Genomic DNA, 20,955 nt, shown 5'->3' with positions numbered 1-20,955 from the left:
TTATGTTTTATCTTGTCGTTTTCATGCAGTTTCATTAAACCTTTTTGCTTAACTTTCAATTCGACCCCAGCCTCTCCTTCCTCTTCCAGAAATCAAAGAAAACGTCTTTTAGAGAATTATTTAACAGATGGTGACCCTCGACGTGGATTTTTGGAGGATTAAAGAAAAAAAGGCAAATTGAAAAACTGGAGTGCTGACTGCTGACCTCTCTCACACAGGGCCTGAAATGAAAAGGTGAGCCAGAACCTGTTTTTATCGAAAATCTGCAAATAGTTAATTTAGGAAGATTTAGGTGGGAGAGATCAGCAGCGACAAACTCGTAAGTCTATTAAAATCTGTTAAAGTAATTGATAAAAGTAATGCCCAATTGAGAATTCGTTGAGAGCAATAAGTCAAAGGCAATGTATGTGATTGTGTGTGATTTGTATGGGTTAAAGCTTAAAAACCTGAAAGAAGGTCCGTAGTTGAGTAAATGCACAGGAACCGACCGGGACGGGAGACCCGAGGTATGCGTTTGAGTCGCGTGCAAGTAGGAGTCCGTTTGAATCGGCCGGGTTAGAACCAAAGAATAAATAAAAAATGTAAGGTGCACCAACATTAGGTTGAAATCGTTTGAGTTGTGTGCAAGTAGGAGTCCGTTTGAATCGGCCGGGTCAGAACCAAAGAATACATTTTAAATAGAAAGGCCGGGGGACGGTGACAGAGAATTAGTTTCTGTGAAGGCACGGAGGAAAACATTAAGACTTTTTCAAAGCCAGCTTAACAGCTGTGGGGAAGTAGGACTTGGTAAAGCTGATTTTGCGGCGACGGCGGAAATAAAGCGCCATTGGAAGACCCCCCAGTTTTTCCTCGTGACCCATAGTATGGAAATAGGAAAATCAATTTACTAATAGGTATAGTCTAATTGTGTGAAAACACTTAGGAATTGTAAAGAAAGGCCTACTGTAAATACATTTTAAAAGAATTGTGGTGTTGGGATTTGAGTCTGCGGCGCTGTGTGTGTTTTTTGAAAAATTGTAAATAAGATTGTTTTGTTTAAATTGAGAGCGTGCAGCAGCTCAGCGGTGGGGTTTGTGGACGTGTTGAGGTTACAGAGCAGTGTGGTTGTGGATGTTCGTTTGTGTTGAGTTTTGCATTGGAAATTCCATTTCCTGAGTGGTATAACGAACAGCGACTCCATCTGGTTGGTAAATCATTACAACAGAGCGTCTACTAAAACCAGCTAGGGGTCAGACTATGGAAAATACGGTAAACTAGAGAAATGAAATTTCTGAAGAGATTGCATTGTGAATGCTTTATGATTGAAAGGCTAACTGGATGGCTGTTTGGATTTTTGTGGAAAAGGGTGGAGCAGTGAGAAAATTGATTAATCTGTATGAATGTCTTTGAAGAGTTGGGCGCCAACCCTGAAGGTATGAAAGACGTGGAACATTTTAAAGTTTGAATGGACTTTCTCAGTGAATGTATGAAAATGTGCTAAGCAGTTAAAAATGTATGAAAATGTGTTTCGAGGGGGCAAAGATGCCTGCTAAAACGTCATTTGATTACATTTTTTGTTCATGTTTAGTGTTGTTCTATAGGGACAGAAATGGATAATACCTTACAGTTTTAGTCTTGTTTAACATTAAATCCATTTTTTTGTTCCTTGACTAAGTTTCAGTTATTCTTCCAACAAACAAACTCTTAGAGTATTGTCTCCTGTGTTAATGAAGGACTGTCTAGGAGACACAGGGGGGTTTTCACACCTCATTCAATGCAATAGATGCAGACAAATTTCCTGAGTGAATGCTTGAATCATTGTAATCTTCTCTCTAAACTATTTGATATGTTCCCCCATGACAGAATATTTTGTAATTGAAATAAGGGATTAATCGTAATATTCTAGGTTACTGGATTTTGAGTTTGTTTTTCTTCTGCTACATTTTTTATACATTTTACTATGGTCCTTCTGTTATCTTTTTCTTTTACATTTTTTGGTTTGTTGATTTTTTATTATTTTTATTCCCTAGTTGTAAATATTTTGTTAAAAAATAAATAAAAAAGAGGAGGAGACTGGAGGATTTATAGGACTTCTGTGCTGGCCACACAGAAGTGCTATGCAAATCTTCTTCTCAGGGTATTAAATGTGGCACAAAAGAATGACACGGGACTTATATAGAAATTGATTTGCTCAAAAAATAGCAATTTGCTGATCAAGTTTGTTAAAAATGTTTGAAGTAATAGTAAAAGAATCATGCAGCCCACATTCCCCCATTGAGAAAGAAAATTGTGGAGTTTTTATTTTTTTGTTTTTGTGTTTTTGTAATTGATGATCTGTACTGTATGTTTACAATGGACTCATGACTTTTTGGGATCATTTATTGTATTATGGACTAAAGCTTTTTGCCCATTGTCTTAAGGACTTTGGAAAACACAGATGACAAAGGAAACATTTCTCCTTCCATGAGAAATGAATGGACAAATCAAGGACAAACTATCACATTTTTTCTTCTTCATTGTTTTCACCCCTAGACATTGCCTGAAATGAAAACACTAATATTACTTTTGCAACAGTCATGCAGCATCACTGCTGCTGAATTCCTGCGGTGGTGTCCTGACCGAGCAAGGAGACTGGATCCCACCCCCTGACCCTGGGCCTGTTGACACACCAAAAAAGCTAAGAATGGCTTTTTCCTACAGGATGTAACGCTGAATGCCAGCACAGTGAGATGGACACCAACGCCAACAAGGGGAGTGAGGAGAATTGGGTCAGCAGTAAATCCACAAGGAGACCCTGGGCTCCCCTCTGATCTGTCACCTTCATGTTTCAACGGTTAAAGGGCCAGAATGCTCAGGAGGATAAGAGCATTTTTACAGCAGCTGCAGCCAAGCTAGGCGCGCAAATGTGACGACACCACACTTAACTTACTACACTTCCTTAGCCTACGTTGGTCAATCACATCCTTCTACGGGCTGTTATTTCTCTGGAGACCCAAACACAATAACTTCTTAAAACCTCTGTAGCGCGTCAAACCCATAACACCGGCTCGCTCCACACTACCGTTATTATTCCTCACATAGACCTACTACAGATATAGCTCACATAAAACTTATTTTGAAAGATGACATGTAAAATAGATCCTTCTTAATCTATCCACTGCACAAACCCTGGAACTATCTATGTTACACATGCATCATAACAACACGGGTCAGAAAGCAAATCTTCACAAATCTTTTCCGGATAAAACATCTGATATTTACCTGAAGCTGCTGCAGACACAATGAAGAAAAGGAGCATTAATGGAGCCATGACAGCAATGGAGAGAGTGCCGGTCATTTTGATGGATTAAGGTGTGGATCTGCTCCTGTCTTCACTTTTATCTATTAACGGAGTCTGCTGCTTCAACAGTGCTGAGCAGCATGCACAGGAACGACAGACAGTATCTAATCTATAAATCACTGTCTTTCCTCTGGAGGTCTGAAGTCGGTAGTGAGGTCTGAAAACTGGCTAATCTAGAGACAGTGTGTCACCAAAGTCAGCTCCCCTGTGCAAATAAAGCACTGGTCTGCTGTTCGAACTCGCATATTGAAGTGGGCGGTCTCACAGCCCGGGTCACTAGACGACAATCCGTTATTTGATATGGGAAACGATGGATAAGTCTTGAAAAAAGTTCTAAAATCAAAATCAAATCAAAATGTGTAATTTATTATGTCACTGTTTCCTAAAGTTATTTAGCTTATTGATATAAATGTGGTGTACAAAATAATAGAAACACCTCTCTGTAAAACACAATACAGTTCAATAGCAGCAACAATAGGCTACATGTATTTTTTGGCCGGGGCTGCAGCAGCTTTTACGCAAAGTTATTTTGCAGTTTGAAAAAAAATAAACTGTGACTATAAAGAAGATAAAGCAGTCAGAGTTCATTTACAGTCATAGACTGTATATGGTTACAATAGAAGAGGAGGCAGCAGCCATCTTTACTGATCAGACACACACACACACAGAGCACTGACTGACGTCAGTCTACTTTATTAACTCTTTCCTCTCTGCACCGTCACACTATTTCTACCAAGGGGGTAAGCTTCGCTTCAGAACTCGAGCCATCATGGCGCCATTTTGTTGCTAACTGGCCATCACCTCCTGTTAGCATTCCGCTGACCGCCATTTTTGTTTTACGTCACTTGACTGTGAATAACTTTACATCTGAAGCGTTTAAAGACTCTATTTGTCCGTTGTTTAGTTCCAAAGAAACACGACAATGTATAAAAGGCTCCATTACCTTGTACCTCACGTTATGGCTCCGTAGCAGACGTTTTTGTAAAAATAGGCTAACGATTGTGTCATAACCAAGTGACTTACTGTCGCATAGTAGAGGAATTACCGTATAGTACAGGAGAAGCTCACAGGCAGTTTCGACTTACATGAGATGTTTAGGTTTAATTACTAATGTTAACTAGCATGTTAGTGATCAATAATTAGTCTGTGCCCATGTTATCTCCTTACATACACCTACAGTCTCCGTCTCTGTAAGATTGGGAATGATTGAGATTTCTCTTGTCACAGCTACCAGAAGACTTCACACTTTCAGACACGTTGCTCACGTCACATTCTCTCAGTTGGAGGCTGCGCAGTAAAGCTGGCCATCACCGGAAAAGTGCTTCTAATAGCCTTCACTGGTCTCCGTCCAGAGCAACGGGGTCTATTGGTCCATTATATACTGTCTATGTTAGAAACACAGCTATTTTTTGGTTCTGCTGCAATTGTGAGACCCTTCAAATTAAAAGCATGCAGTTGTGACCATCATGACTTCAGTCTCTTCTTCCTTTATAGAACTCAGTTAAGCAACTTAATGGGTGTTCCTTTCAGAGAGGAAGCTGAATGTGAAATGGTTTGCAGTCAAGTTAAAATAAAATAGGGAGAATAATAAGAATATAGACATAGTTATATGCAACATAACTACATTATCAGTAACTTACATTAGATAATTATTAGATAGACATTAATCATTAAACCAAACAAAACATAGCTTACATCATGTTTGTCCTCATTGATGCCCACATCAGGGGGGTTAAAGATGGTCCAAATTCTGGTTTCTGGACAGGATTGACCGTGGCAAAAAGCTGCTCCTTTTTGAATCTCGAGTCAGGAACAGAGAGTGTGTTATAGGCATCAGCTTTGTGAACACTTCTCCCCCCTCCCTCTTCCCGCCAGGCTGAAAGCCATGATCTGGTTTCTGAACCAATAAGATCAGGTTTGTACTCAGAGGGGTTAGTGAGGGATTGCTTAAAAAAACCAAACATTCAGCCTTTCATTTCCTACTTTAATGGCTATTTAGTGTTTTTTTCTTCTTTTGTGTAGATAGCTGATGTTGGAGTTCTTCAGTCAGTGCTCTGTGTTCTATTTTTTCTGATCAGTAAAGATGGCTGCTGTTAATCGTACTGCCTTATCTAATGTATAGGCAGTTCTTCTTTAAAAAAATCCCCTGAACTTATTAATGAAACTCATTTCACAGTTCAGTGTTGTGGAACTTGGCTGGCAGCCAGAAAATACCCTGGCACCTTTATCCAAAGCAATTTACAATTGCTATATATATCAGAGGTAACACACCTCTGGGGAAACTATGGGTTAAGTGTCTTGTTCAGGGACACACTGGATGATGTATCCCAGTGGGAATCAAACCCAGATTATATTGGATGTTGGGAAATTTATTGTGGCAGACTCATCTCTGTGTGCTGCAGAGCAGCTCAGCTGATGAGTTCAGACAGATATCAACTTTAAAAATAAAAGCACAAGAGGACTAGTTTTCCTGAGTCTAAAGCGCAACACACTCTGGGTCTTCCCTCAGCTTTCCTTAGTGAGGGCCTGCTGCTGCAGCCTGATGCCATATAAGGGAAAGAAAGACCAGACTCAGGGACTGGGGTCACAGCCAGAGACTTCCTGGAACAGGAAACTAAAATTAGAACATGACATGTCGTTCTTAAAGCAACAAGACTGTTGATGTTGGAATCTCCCGATCAGATCAGAGTTCAGGCTGAAGAAGTTTGCCTCAAAATTTTGAAATCGAAACGATCGAGTTACAGGGAAAAGATAATCAGTATTAATCAGTGAGGGAGGGGAGGGGTTATGGTGGAGTTGCTGCTCAGAGAAAGAGGCAGTGAAGAGGCAGCATGGTGGCTCAGTGGTTAGCACTTCTACCTCGCAGCAAGAAGGTTCTGGGTTTGAATCCAGGTTGTCCCAGGCCTTTCTGTGTGGAGTTGGCATGGTTTGTGTGGGTTTCCTCCAGGTGCTCCAGTTTCCTCCCACCATAAAAGACATGCATGCTAGGTAACTAGGACTACAGTTGAAAATTAGCTGACTGTCTAACACTGGTGCCTTTACAGAAATGTTCTAATCAAAATAAATCCCCAAAAAAATGTTTTAAGCTCACCATGGGGTTAGGGTTATACATATATATTATGTGCTGTTCGAGGCCAGAGAGATATTTTATGAAATTAGTTTGTTTGACTCACTTCACACTGAGTCAAACCTGATTTAAAATAAAATACCTTATGAGTTACTGAGAAAAACAGACTGGTTCCCCTAAAAAAGCCACTACCTGTTTCAATCACTATTCTCAGCAGCTTTGCAGTTATCTTTTGCATTAATAATTCATTACCGAAACAGAAAGCCACTGAAACAAGGACAGTCAGCAAGAACCAACCAACAAACAACGATGAGGTCAAGGTCCTGTTACAATAGGTGGATTCAGACATGTGGGTAAAATGTGTCCTGGGGGGGCTCTCAGGCTGTGACCAAAACGGGGAGAACACGAGAGTAGGCTGCCAGAGGATAACACTCATATTAACAACCAAATCAATATTCAAAACGACAACACATAAGCAATATAACTAAATAAACTAAACTGAGAAGACATGCAGCCACATTTAGGTTCTTCTGCCAAATACACACCCATGAAGCTGAACTGATTCTAACAAAACAAATATATAAAAGTAAAACACACACACACATCTATCTAATTCAGCCTTCAGCTTCATAATAAAGAGATAAAATAAAGATGATCTCAGAGCTGATTCCAACTGTATTTGGTCCAGATGGTCCACAGAGAGAGAATCATTTTTTTATTCCTAATTTAACGTATATGTGTTGGCACATTCTTTCCTTTATATTTTCTTTTATCTTCATTTTTTCTCCACTATTTATTATTGGTTGTATATTCTGTTTGTGTGCTGTGTGTCTGACATTTTGCTGCATTTAGCATTGACACAGACTTTCCCAATTAGAGAGCAATACAAGTCTATCTATCTATCTATCTATCTATCTATCTATCTATCTATCTATCTATCTATCTATCTATCTATCTATCTATCTAGCCTAGACGTTGGATTACTGCACCACCTCCTCAGTGTGGGTAATTGTTCTTATGCACCTGTTGTACGGTGACTCAGCTCCTTGTGGAATAAAAGACTCTATGTTAACAGCTCAGACTAAGAGCATGGGGGAGCATTAAAACAAGTGTGAGTGTGTTTGTGAAATCCTGGACATGTTGGACAAAGGTGTCTTCAGCTGAGACCAGAGACCCTCCATCAGATTCAGGTCTTAGTCTCTCAGGATCACATCCTCCCCCCAGTCTCTGCTCCTCCTCTACACATTTAACATATTAATATAACACACACACACACACACACACAATATGAGGTTGATATTTGGAGAGGCTTTATTTGTGTTCAAAGAATAAAAAATGCACAACAATGAATATATAAAAGTAACAACTTGAGAATCCAAATGTAGAAAAATAAAGTATTTATAAAAAAAAAGATAAAAGAGCAAAACAGTTTAAGGCCCATTAAGGTATGTGAATGTTAAAACTGAGTTATTAACTTCCATCATGTCTCTGACCATTATTATTTCATCCATTGATTCATATTAAATCATTATCAACTGCTTTCAAAGATCATCACTTTAGTAGAGTTCCCCTGAGATATTCTGAGCTGCATCAGATGATTTTATAATTACAATAACAACAATATTCACAATGTCATCAACTCCTCAGTTCAAACCATTCAATGTTAGTTTATTTTAAATCATTAGCTGGAAATCATTTCAAAGCAGGCAATACAAGGCTTTATATTACCCAGCAGAAAACAAGCATTTAAAAGTCCCTCCTTATAAACAAACACACAAACAGAAGACATGATGAAGAGCTCTCTACACCTGATTAGAAGATATTTGGTGGGTGCTCCGTCTGCTGATATTTACAACTAAAGAAAAATAATTTTCTGTTAAAAGTTTGCTGTAATATATCAGTGCTGAGTACAGCTGGGCTGAAGTAATGGATTACATTAGACTGACTTTAATCTGAGCACAATTTTCAGGTATCAAATGAGTAGCCTAACTTTGTTTCTTACTTAAGAACAATTCATTTATAGTAAAAGTACTTTTCGTTAAGTACGAATGAAAGAACTTTTCGTTCCTTTGTCATAACCTGTCTGGAATGCAGTGAAGAGAAGTCAAGTCAAGGAGTCTTTATTATCCCCGAGGGGCAATTTGTTTTGCAGCAAATATAGTGCAACATTAACAACACATAAGCCATACAGAAAACAGACACTATCAATGGAGGACACAAGTAAATACATACTACACAAAAGTCCACATAGAAGATAGCCGGACCAAGTGGAGCTTTATCCCCACTAGCTCCCAGCTCCCAGGTGCACCAGATCTGCAATCAACTCAAACAAAGATGGGTAAGACCAGAGAGGCATCACTCCCACAGAGAGGCCCCGCCAGATCACACAGGGGCCGTCACACATTGTTTTGCTTTAAAGCAACAGTACTTTTACTTAAGTAAAATGTTCTAGTTCTCTAAGGCAGTGGTGGACTTTACCATTAGGCAAAGGTCAGCAGTTGCCTTGGGCCCCAAACTACCATCGGCCCCATTAACACCTATTACACTTATGGTTAAGCTTGTTTCTTACTCTTCAACTAATAATCATGCAATTCTAAAAAGCCACATGCTAAAATGCATGGATGTATTAAGACCAACTGCCATCAGCAACCCCCCTACTAGTGAAGTAGCATGTAATGTCTAACTGTAATGTCCAACTGTAATGTCTTTGTCTTTGTTGACCTTGGGCCCCCAAAGTGCTAAAACCACCAGTGTCTTAAGGTAAAGTTAATTTGAAGTGAATCTCTCTCTGTCAGACCCTCCTCTGGGACCATCTCAACATGGGAGACCCTAGAGGATCTCAGAGCTCCAGATGAAACAGATCTCAGACTCAGATACACAGGTCCCTCTCTTCCTCTCGCTCTCTCTAGCCTCCTCCTCCCTACAGTCTAGGTCCCTCCCTTCCTCTCTCTCTAGCCTCCTCCTCCCTACAGTCTAGGTCCCTCCCTTCCTCTCTCTCTCTAGCCTCCTCCTCCCTACAGTTTACAGTCTCTTCCTCTCTCTCCCCTTATTTAACCAACAAGCCTTTTTTTAAACTGTGCAGTTTATCAAACAGTCTGAAACAGTACGATCACTCTTTTATATTTTAATTTTCATTTTCGTTATGATATCATGTTTTCATCATTTAACTGAGAAAGTTGGATGCAACATTTAATTAAGAAAATATATTTAAATATGTTACACCTTCTTTTCTTACACAAACATAAAAGCCTTTTACAGAACTATTTCATGTAAAACACTTACTGTTGGCTAAAGATTATTCACACTTTCATAAATCTAGTATCATTATCAAAAACTAAAATGAACTGTGAATAAAACCTGATACAATTTTTACTTTGATAAAACACATTCATACATACCTGCCAACACTCCCCTTTTACTCGGGTTTTTCCTGTTTTTTAGCCCTATCTCCCGGACCCCTCCCGGTTTGTTATAACTCCCGGGAAACTCCCGTAATTTGCAGCATGGCCCAAACTCCTTTATAAATAATCAGACCAATATGGTTGTCTAATGTTGCCAGATCTTGTACGAAACGCATCCATTTACACACACACACCATATACAATTTTCAACCTGTTTGCCACCTCAACCTGGCAACCTATAACCCTCAACCTGGCAACTTGTAAACCTCAACCTGGCAACCTGTAAACCTCAACCTGGCAACCTATAACCCTCAACCTGGCAACCTGTAACCCTCAACCGGGCAACCTGTAACCCTCAACCTGGCAACCTGTAACCCTCAACCTGGCAACCTATAACCCTCAACCTGGCAACCTATAACCCTCAACCTGGCAACCTGTAACCCTCAACCTGGCAACCTGTCAGAAATCAAAATATAGCTGTAAATTTCAAGAGTGTTGGGCGGCAACAATTTACATGCATCTTACCTAGTCATATTCAAAACCGTCACGCTTTTTGTAAGGTGTGTCGACTTGATTTTAATGTAGCTCACGGTGGGAAAAATTACATTACCCAGCAACACATCCAAACACAGTGGGTCTTACAGTACACTTAACAGTACCCTCCCCTCCCCCGGTCGAGCTGCCATCCCCCGCACAAATCTCCCAGATTTTGAAAACCAAATGTTGACAGGTATGATTAATATTCTCTTTAAACAAGAAGACATTCTATAAGACAGGTCAGAAATAAAGTCTACATGAATCTTTTCACAATAAAAGCTGATATTTACCAGAAGCTGCTTCAGACAGAAGGAACAGGAGGAACATAAATGGAGCCATTAGTGATGAGAGAGTAGTGATCGTCTCTTGATCTGTGTGCTGTTTCTACATGACACTAATAGTTGATGCGTACCATACAGTCTGACTGTCGGTGCGGATTGATGCCTGTTTGGGTGCATATATATATGCCTGTATTAGTGGGTGGATCTCACAGCAGTGTGCTGTTTCTACGTGACACTAATAGTTGGTGCGTACCGTCTGAGATGGTTGTTTGAGAGGGACGGTGCATACCGTACAGTCTGCTATTGGTGCGGATTGATGCCTGTTTGAGAGGGAGGGTGCATATATATATATGCATGTATTAGAGGGTGGATCTCACAGCAGTGTGCTGCGCAGCACAGTCTCTTACAGGGAATCAAGCACTTCAGAGCTTTGCACTAAAACTACAATATACTAATATAATAGGAGTTAGTTTATAACTTTGTGCACACGCTTTGCCAATCCGTAGGCACAGTTCACAAAACCCAGGGAATGATTTTATTTAATTTTTTCTCAGCTTACATCGGAGGGCTCTATAGGATCCTGTTCACTTTAAAAACCTTAACTGGTAGACGGCTGACAAAAAACACACAAATAGAGACACTCTACCAAAGGAAGCTCAACATAATTCATTACTTTTCATTTCAATAGTCTAATGGGCAGCATTTGTCTACGTGCAGCAGTACAGTGCTGTCCCCTTCACCCTGTTGAACAGATCTGAACCTCGTCTGTCCACGTGGCCCTCTGCTGGACTCCGAGGGTTCCTGATAACTGTTCACTTCCCTGCTACATTTGGCACTTCACACAGAGACCTGCTTTCTAATAACTGAACCTGAATCTGATACAGACTCACCCAGCATTCACAAGGACATCCAACTCCCTGTCTGAACCACTGCCCTATGACAGAAGGTTTAGTATAATCAAAACTACAACCAACAGACTGAAGAACAGTTTTTATCCCAGAGTTGTGGCCTCCATCACTTCAACACCACAGTTCTAAGAAATGATCAATTAGTATTAATATGCACTTCAAGTTTTACTGATGCTGCTGCTCTTCTGCTATCTTATTGGCTCCGAATACAGAATTGACAGTAAAAAAAAAAAAAGAAAATCCCCTATATCAACCTATAACATACAGTGTAATGTTCAACAACTTACTGATCCAACTTCCCTAAGTCCAAGTCCATCCGAATCTCTTTTTGTGAGTCCATGTTTTGTGCAGTTTTTCATTCTGAGTCAGAACTTTCTACCAGCATGCAGTAACTGGAGGTGTGTGCTGCTGAAGAATCCTGGAATCCTATTGGCTGCTAACTGAGGTGGAGCTAGTAAGTCATACATACGGTCATACGGTCTCTGGCTTGTACGAAAATGTGCGTACGTACGCCCATTTTGGAGACAATGGGATTTTAATCGCCGCTGTCTCGCCGTCACATTCTCCACTACGGAGCGCAGGAGGAGGAGATGGCCCGACTGCATGGAATACAGGACAACATCAAATACCCTAGCATTAGATAACTGCAGAACACAGTGTAAATAACTAAATATCTGTCTTTAAAACTATGCATATATCATCAAATGTCAAAGTCTGGAAATACAGCCGTTAAGCTCATGAGCAATTGTTACATTTAATGTCCTCGTTATCGATCTGAACTTGAATACTGTTCGTGACCAAACCTGCATGAAGAAAAGTGTATTTGCCTATTAGACTTTCGTCTTCAGATTGTATCTCGGGGGATACCACTAGTTGATGCTGTGATTTTGGCAAGGTGTTAACAATCATGGTGGCACTGCTGGCACTGCAGGATGACTAACCCCCAATGGAAGAATCAGGAGAGAAAGAGACTTCAGGGACTCTTGGATCTATGTTCTGAATTGTTTTTTTTTATAAATATTATATATAATCTTCAACTTCATCACTAAGGCTTGTTTGGATATAGTATATAGTTCTGTTAAATCATCATATAGGTCTGGTATATCGAAGCTGTACCCGAGTCCCGTTTTGGATGGTGTTATTGATATAGGTAGTCTATAATCAGGTTTCTCTACACTGCCAGAACAGGCCGAAATTATAATTCAATTTGCAACAATTCCAGAGCGTCCTAGAAGTTTTTGGCTTTTTCCCCGCCGCCAGTCATCATGATTCGGCGTAACGAAAGAACAACTGCAAGCCAGGGTCATTAAAATACTGATCAGCATTCATGAGGTGCTTTGCATTGACTATTTATGGTTAAAAATGGGCGTGCACAGGGCAGGTTAAAAGGCTGAGTCACGTATGCACGCTTGTGGGTAATCTGTGATTTACTGTATAAAGAGAACATTGCTTACAGATGTGCATATGCACGGTTTTATAAATCTGATTTTTTTTATTTTTGGCTTTTGGGCATACGTACACTTTTAGTACGGATCCTATGCAAAGTTATAAAAATTAGACCCCAGAACTGTCTTATTAGTGCACTAATGGAAGTGCTCGGGTTGAGACACACTAAAAGCCCAGTGAAATGATCCTCCTGCTGGCTGTCTGACTGCATTACATCATGCTTTCTTTCTTCTCAAAGCCTCGGCACATGATTAGCTCAATGTAAGCATGAAATAATATTTATTAACCCTAGACACTTTAATAAAGGTATGTATGTGAGAGAATGAATGTCCCAGGGGTGAAAAGGTAACATCTACCCTAACCCTCCTGTTATCCTCAAATGTACTAACATCTGTTAACAGCATGTTATCAAGGCATGCTGGGTGGGCCCCACCCACCCAGCATGCTAGGTGACACAAATCAAACACACCTGCTGCCATGTTACTTCACGAACAGGTGCATGCTGGTTGTGGCTAACATGCTAAATGCTAACATGCTGATGGATGATCCTCCACTTCAGGTTCAGACTGGTGAGTTCAACAACACACTCTCTGGGATGGATGGTACTGTTCAGAGGAAGGTTGCTAGGAAACGTAGCATTGTCTGTGTGTGTGTGTGTGTGTGTGTGTGTGTGTGTGTGTGTGTGTGTGTGTGTGTGTGTGTGTGTGTGTGTGTGTGTGTGTGTGTGTGTGTGTGTGTGCGTGTGTTGTTTAACTATATTCGTGGGATCCAAAAAACGGGAATACTGTATACTTGTGGGGTCCGGACAGCTTAGTGGGGCCAAAATGCTGGACCCCGCAAATTTAAAGGGCTGTTTGAGGGTTAAGACTTGGTTTTAGGATTTGGGTTAGAATTAGTTTATGGTTAGGATTGGGTTAAGGTTAAGGTTAGGCATTTAGTTATGATGGTTAAGGTTAGGGTAAGGGGCTAGGGAATGCATTATGTCAATGACAGGTCCCCACAAAGATGGTGTGTGTGTGTGTGTGTGTGTGTGTGTGTGTGTGTGTGTGTGTGTGTGTGTGTGAGCTCCAGATGATGATTGCAGGAGAATGGAAAGAGCAAGTAAACACCATCTTGTCCGAGTTTACATCCAGGTTGGACCTGATTGACTGTTGCCCACTGCCTCTGACTATGAAGCTGGAGGCCATCAGACAGGTAGCACTGTCAAAAGTGCAACATCTGTTCTCCAACACTCACATCCAGCAGAAAGTTCTGAATGAAATGAATAATAAAATAGTGAGTTTAGTGCGAAAATGGTTTGGACTCAACACACACAGCACTCGTGACATTATCTTTCACCCCCAGTGGGAAGGGGGACTGGGAGTACCAAACATAGAGTGGATCTACACCAGCATGAGGATTTCCCATCTTCTGAACATGCTGAACAGCGACGATAAAGATGTTCGGGAGCTGGCTCGATCCTCCCTGTTCCTGGACCTAAGAAGACGCAAGGTCCCATTAGCCAGGGAGTCTGATCCCCACTTCTTAGGATTCAAAAGAAAAAACAGTGGAAAGCTTGATACCCACCCTGCTGGTTTTGGGGTCTGGTCGGACTGGCCAGATCTGAATGACCTCTGTATCAGAACAGGAGTGTCACTGGAGTGGGTGCGGTCTGACTCTGGGACTGTGATGGTCTCAGAGGACATTATAACTGACCCTCACACTGTCGTCAAGGCAACAGCCACATATGGTGGTCACAGTCACCTGCTAACATCTGCAGGTGCCCGGAGAACTCTGATGGATTTACACCAACATCAACAACAACAACACTGGACCGGACTGAGACTTCAGGGGAAACTCGCATGTCTTCCCTCTGTTGATCACTCTGTGTCCCACTCATTTCTCAAGAATTCTGCACTCAATGAGGACATTCTCACATTCACAGTAAAAGCCAGATTACAGGTCCTCCCTACCAGACTCAACCTCTCTATCTGGTTTCCCACAACCCAGGTCCCTCATTGCTTGCACCACACCTCAGAACATATCACTGAAACTCTGTCTCACACCCTAAATGCCTACAAAGGTATGTACATAGCACGTCATGACAGAATAGTAGATCTCATAGTGAAAGACATATCAAACCACTTCCCTCCCTCAGTAAGAATGTTCAAACATCATCAGGTAAAACCATCCATGTTCCCCCATTGCAGTAGTAAATCCTAGTACTCTCTTACACCTGGTGGCCAATACACCAGATGTAGTTATTATCAACGAGGAGTCCAGGGAGGTGCATGTTTTAGAGGTAGGCTGCAGCTTTGATTCCAGCATGGAGGAGTCTTTTTACACCAAGGTAGTTAAATACCAACCACTCCTAAACACCATCTCAGAGCTGGGCTATAGGTGCACACTACTAGTTTTCATATTTGGTAGCCTAGGAAACACACACAGGCTGGTAGTAAGAGGGCTGCAACAACTTGGGATGACCAAAAAGAGGGCGAAACGTCTTGCAAGGTACTGCGCCATATCTGCTATTATTGGCAGCCGCCACATATGGCGGAGACGCTGCTACTTATATCCTTAAGAACTGAGTATTGTGCTACTTAGATCCGAACTGAGTATTGTGCTACTTAGATCCTCGTGATGTGAGTTTTGTGCTTGTTGAGTGATATTGTGAAAATATGCTGCGTGCCACTGGTCCATGAGTTGTGTCTTGTATTGTACTGCATCTGTAATATTTGTGTCCCTGTACTACTTTCCTTTATGTGGACATAAATAAATGGTCAAAATGTGTGCAGCTGCTGTGGAGTTTATATTGTTTAAATAGCTGTGTTATTGCCAATGCACTATAATAATGTTATTAATAATGATTGTTGCACCCTCCGCGGTGTCGTTTAACTGTTTGAGTTTTGTCTCTGTTCAGTTTTCTGCTGCATATATATATATATATATATATATATATATATATATATACACACACACAATACAGGCCAAAAGTTTGGACACACCTTCTCATTCAATGCATTTCTTTATTTTCGTGACTATTTACATTGTAGATTCTCACTGAAGGCATCAAAACTATGAATGAACACATATGGAATTATGTGCTTAATAAAAAAGTGTGAAATAACTGAAAACATGTCTTATATTTTAGATTCCTCAAAGTAGCCACCCTTTGCTTTTTCTGATAACTCTGCAAACCCTCAGTGAGCTTCATGAGGAAGTCACCTGAAATGGTTTTGACTTCAATTTTTTCCCTTATTAATAAAAAAGCAAAGGGTGGCTACTTTGAAGAATCTAAAATATAAGACATGTTTTCAGTTATTTCACACTTTTTTGTTAAGTACATAATTCCATATGTGTTCATTCATAGTTTTGATGCCTTCAGTGAGAATCTTCAATGTAAATAATCACGAAAATAAAAAGGAAATGCATTGAATGAGAAGGTGTGTCCAAACTTTTGGCCTGTACTGTATATATTATGTATTTTCTTATATATCTTTTGAAAAGTAAAGACATGAAAAGTGATGTATTCTCTGAATGCATTTGCATTATTTGTTATTTGTTATCATAATATCGATTAAGATTTACAGTAATGTAGAAAATGTTGTTTTTAAGCCTGACAATCAGTCGGTGTTCTGCAGCTGAAAAGCATTGTGGGAGTTTTTGATTTGGATCACTGAGCATGCTCAGTGTGGAGCTGTTGGAGACAAATCATCAACACCAGACTGGTAGAGAGAGACTGGTTAATTGTTGAGTGTGTGTAAGGTCAGTGATTCAGAGTGTTTCCTGTGAGGACAGTGGAGATGCAGTACTGACAGACCACCACCAGGTGGTAGACCAGACCAGTCTCAACACAAGGGGGAGGGGGTCTGAGGTTGGTCAGAGCAGATCTAACACCCAGTTCCTCTGTGTAGGGGGGTGTAGCAGCCGCGTGGTTTCTCCTCCTGCTGTTATTAGCTCAGTAAGTCTCTTGTTACTTTAAAATCACAGAGATGAACATTGTTGATTGTGATTAATTAATAATGATATTTTCCTTACATGTTGCTAGACTGTAGTTGTCATTTCCCTAAAGATAGACTCATTTTTGTATCTAAAAGCGGTTTATTGTTATGAACAGATGATGTTGGATCTGCAGAAAGCAACATATGATCATCACCAGTCATTCAAGCTTTCTCTGCCAAATATGGGTACAACTATGAATTATACTCTCAATGTTACACAGAACAGATGACAGGAAGACATAAACAAACCGCTTAAAACAAGGACAACAGGCTGAACAAAGATCAATATGTTACTATGTACAAACATAATCTAGCCTACATATAAATATACACTTTATATGTAAAGTAACACTTAACAACAAACGTACAAGTCAGACTGTTTCTGTAAAGTATTAACAAGAATAAAAATAATGTAAGGGTGCAAATTAATCAACCACAGCCAACCTGTGTGTTTGATTGCTCAGTAAACAATCAGTGTGTAGATAACTGTAGTCTACAGGTATCAGTGTGTACATAGCTACAGTCTACAGGTATCAGTGTGTACATAGCTACAGTCTACAGGTATCAGTGTGTACATAGCTACAGTCTACAGGTATCAGTGAGTACATAGCTACAGTCTACAGGTATCAGTGTGTACATAGCTACAGTCTACAGGTATCAGTGTGTACATAGCTACAGTCTACAGGTATCAGTGAGTACATAGCTACAGTCTACATCAGTAGTACATAGCTACAGTCTACAGGTATCAGTGTGTACATAGCTACAGTCTACAGGTATCAGTGAGTACATAGCTACAGTCTACAGGTATCAGTGTGTACATAGCTACAGTCTACAGGTATCAGTGAGTACATAGCTACAGTAAGATGGGCTCACAGCCCTAAAGCAGAAAATACAACTGTCAGTTTTTGACTCTCCTTATCAGCTCAGAGTTCACCAGCAGCTATGTGTTGTTTTGATGTGCAAATATAAACTATATAATAATACAGCAGTAGTTAAACACGTTAATCATCAGCAACAGGCCATTCTGAAATGTTGCCCATACTTTTCTATTTAAAACATGTCCAGCAAACAAACACCGCAACTGTTAAAAGAAGCAGTGCAACACCTACTGCCAATCTGTGTAGGCTGCTTCATTCAAACCTGATTTTACTGTTGAAGTACAATTTTATTTTTTGACTTTTATCTGAGTACATCTTTACACAATATCAACTAAGTAATTTTGTTTTCACATGAGAAATATTTATATAAAGTGAGTGCTTGTAGTTAAGCCACAGTAGTTTCTTACTCAAGTAAACTATTTTATTTCCTCTAAACGTAGACTTTTGAAGTTATTCTCTCTTAGTCTGACCCTCCTCTGGGACCATCTCATCATGGGAGACCCTACAGGATCTCAGAGCTCCAGATAATCCAGATCACAGACTCAGATACACAGACCCCCCCCCCCCATCAGGTAGAGATTCACAGAGGGGAGTAACTATTAATATTTTTAAAAGTAATGGTACCTTTACATGAAAAAAGTGTGGGATTCCTGGAGCCGAGAAAATGGTTGAAACAGATCAAACAGCAGATTTAAACATGACCTCACACCCAGAGAAAGAAGAGTGTGGAATAAACGACGAGTGTGAAAACAGTCAGGTGTAAACCGACCCAATGACTTGTCCAGATGACCTGAACGTCATCAGTGGCAGATCTTGATCTCTTGTTCTTACGTCTTTTATATTTCAGGCAAACACCCGCTACAACAGTTAAAACCATTGTTAAAAGAGGCGCTGCAAAACCTGACAATCCAACGTATCCACGAGGCAATTTATCATACGCGTAGCCTCCACTGTTTGGATCATCATACATTGTGTTTTCATCCATGTAGTTTTCATCCACAGAGTTTTCACTGTTTGGACCTGAAGATGAGAAACACGCATCAGGGAATGTCTGGATATCCTCATCACGCTCTCTGATGTTAGAAACTGCAGCTACAACCTGATACTCAGAAAAACTCACTGAGAGAGAGACTCACTCACCTGCTGGCTCTGGAACCTGCAGACGGATGATTCTGATTGGCTCAGAGTTGATGATGGCTCTCTTTTTACGTCTGAAACCAGCTGATGCAACTCGACACTCGTATGTTCCTTGGTCGTTGATGTTCACATTCTTCAGAATTAAAGACATGTCTCCGTCCTTCAGATCTCTGTCCACCAGGTCCACCCTGTCCTTATAGGATGGATGCTGGGAGGTTGGATCCAAGTGTCCATCACTGTAATAGAGGACGTACTCTGTCTCCAGGTCAGGTCTGGTCCACTCTACAGCTCTGATGGAGAAATCAGCAGCCTGACATAGAAGAATGGCATCCTCTCCAGGGTGCACTGTTACCACAATCAGATCTGAAAAAACAATAGAAAACAATACAAGACTCATAAATACTAATACACATTAAATATATTTAATTTGACTCCACAGGTGTGACCCTGCAGAAGTTCTCTTTATGTCTCACCTGATGGAGACGTTCACTTTATTCCCACAATGTCAACACTTCAGAAGACTGTGATGTGAATAAATAGAGCCAATCATGCAGCCAGTTAGTCGTGGAAATATGTTGGCAGATTATTTTATCGATATGAGACAGGAGTTGGACCGATGTGTATAATGTGTAAACACAACTGTTCCTGTAGCAGCGATTTGTTCTCAGACTAACAAAAACCAACTGAAAACTTAAAATCAAACCGCATATGAGAAAACATATGAGTCAGTAAATGTGTGGATAGTGGAGCAGTCCTCATCCTCTCTGATGTTTGAAACTGCAGCTACAACCTGATACTCAGAAAAACTCACCTGCTGGGTCTGTAACCTGCAGACGGATGATTCTGATTGGCTCAGACTCAATGATGGCTCTCTTTTTACGTCTGAAATCAGCTGGTTCAACTCGACACTCGTATGTTCCTTGGTCGTTGATGTTCACATTCTTCAGAATGAAAGACACGTCTCCGTCCTTCAGATCTCTGTCCACCAGCTCCACCCTGTCCTTAAAGGATGGATTCTGGTCTTCTGTTTCCAAGTATCCATCGCTGCAAAAGAGGACATTATCTGGCTCCAGGTCAGGTCTGGTCCACTCTACAGCTATGACAGGGAGGTCCACAGCCACACATGGCAGAGTGACATCCTCTCCAGGGTGCACTGTTACCACATCGACTAAACAATAAAAAACACATTAATAAATAATAATATTAATGTTATTTAAAAGGCCTACTCAGATGTGAGCCTGCAGAAGGTCTCTTTATGTCTCACCTGATGGAGAGATTCACTGATCATTCACAACTGCAAAGATATCACAGGACTTCATTCATACAATGCCAACACTTTAGAAGACTGTGATGTGATTGGAGCCATTCAGGCAGCCATTTAGAGCGAAGTGGAAGGTCGAGGATATAGACTATTTCTGTGTAGACCCAATCTCAATGTTTCTTTACAATAACTTCCAGGCTTACAACCTCTGTCGCCTGTTAAACCAGAACACTGGCTTGCTCTACATTAACGGCATCCCTTACATACTTCATACGTAGCCTACATATAAGCCTAGTTTTGAAATATTACATGTATGACTGCTCCTCCATTATTCATACACAACATTCATCAAGAAAACACAGGTCAGAAATAATGTCTGAATCTTTCCCCAATCAAAGCTGATATTTACCAGAAGTTGCGTCAGAAAGAAGGAACAACAGGAACACAAATGGAGCCATGACAGTGGAGAAGGTGTTGATCTGTTGGCTTATCTACCCCCCTGTGTCCTGGATCTACACAACGCTATAAATTAAAGGGAGTCATTTGCTGTCAGGCTTTTGCAAAGCAAATGAGTGTAAAAGTGCGCTGATCTCACAGCTCAGGCTACATTCAGAACTTGGCTCACTCAAACACGGAAGAGTATGGAAGCCACTGCCCTCTGTACACCTTCTTACACCTGATTTGTCTTGTGTTATAACATGTCCATATTTTCTTCTGTTATTTAGCTCATTGATATAAAA

At 40.6% G+C, this 20,955-nt stretch overlaps 2 protein-coding genes across 7 annotated transcripts in view; both read right to left on the bottom strand.

The window, feature by feature from the left end:
- Positions 1-10,870, bottom strand: part of LOC114574090 (CD276 antigen homolog) — a 42,783-nt gene extending 31,913 nt beyond the window's left edge. For 2 of the 6 annotated variants that reach the window (XR_003695025.1, XR_003695024.1), the window contains exon 1: positions 3,241-3,605. Coding sequence is in view for 3 of the 6 variants with exons in the window: in XM_028606404.1 (XP_028462205.1) it covers positions 3,241-3,316 (76 nt within the window). In the remaining 3 variants the exon portion in view is untranslated. Of the gene's footprint in view, positions 1-3,240; positions 3,623-5,014; positions 5,180-10,614 lie in introns of those variants that run through there. The other 4 variants (XR_003695026.1, XM_028606405.1, XM_028606404.1 and 1 more) reach the window with 4 other exon arrangements.
- Positions 1-20,955, bottom strand: part of LOC114574062 (low affinity immunoglobulin gamma Fc region receptor II-like) — a 392,591-nt gene that overhangs the window by 58,654 nt on the left and 312,982 nt on the right. The gene's annotated exons all lie outside the window — the stretch shown is intronic.

The sequence above is a fragment of the Perca flavescens genome, chromosome 19 (assembly GCF_004354835.1).
Source record: "Perca flavescens isolate YP-PL-M2 chromosome 19, PFLA_1.0, whole genome shotgun sequence".
NCBI lineage: Eukaryota > Metazoa > Chordata > Actinopteri > Perciformes > Percidae > Perca > Perca flavescens.
Note: the sequence above shows the minus strand (reverse complement) of the source record. Positions and strands in the feature narration are given on the sequence as shown.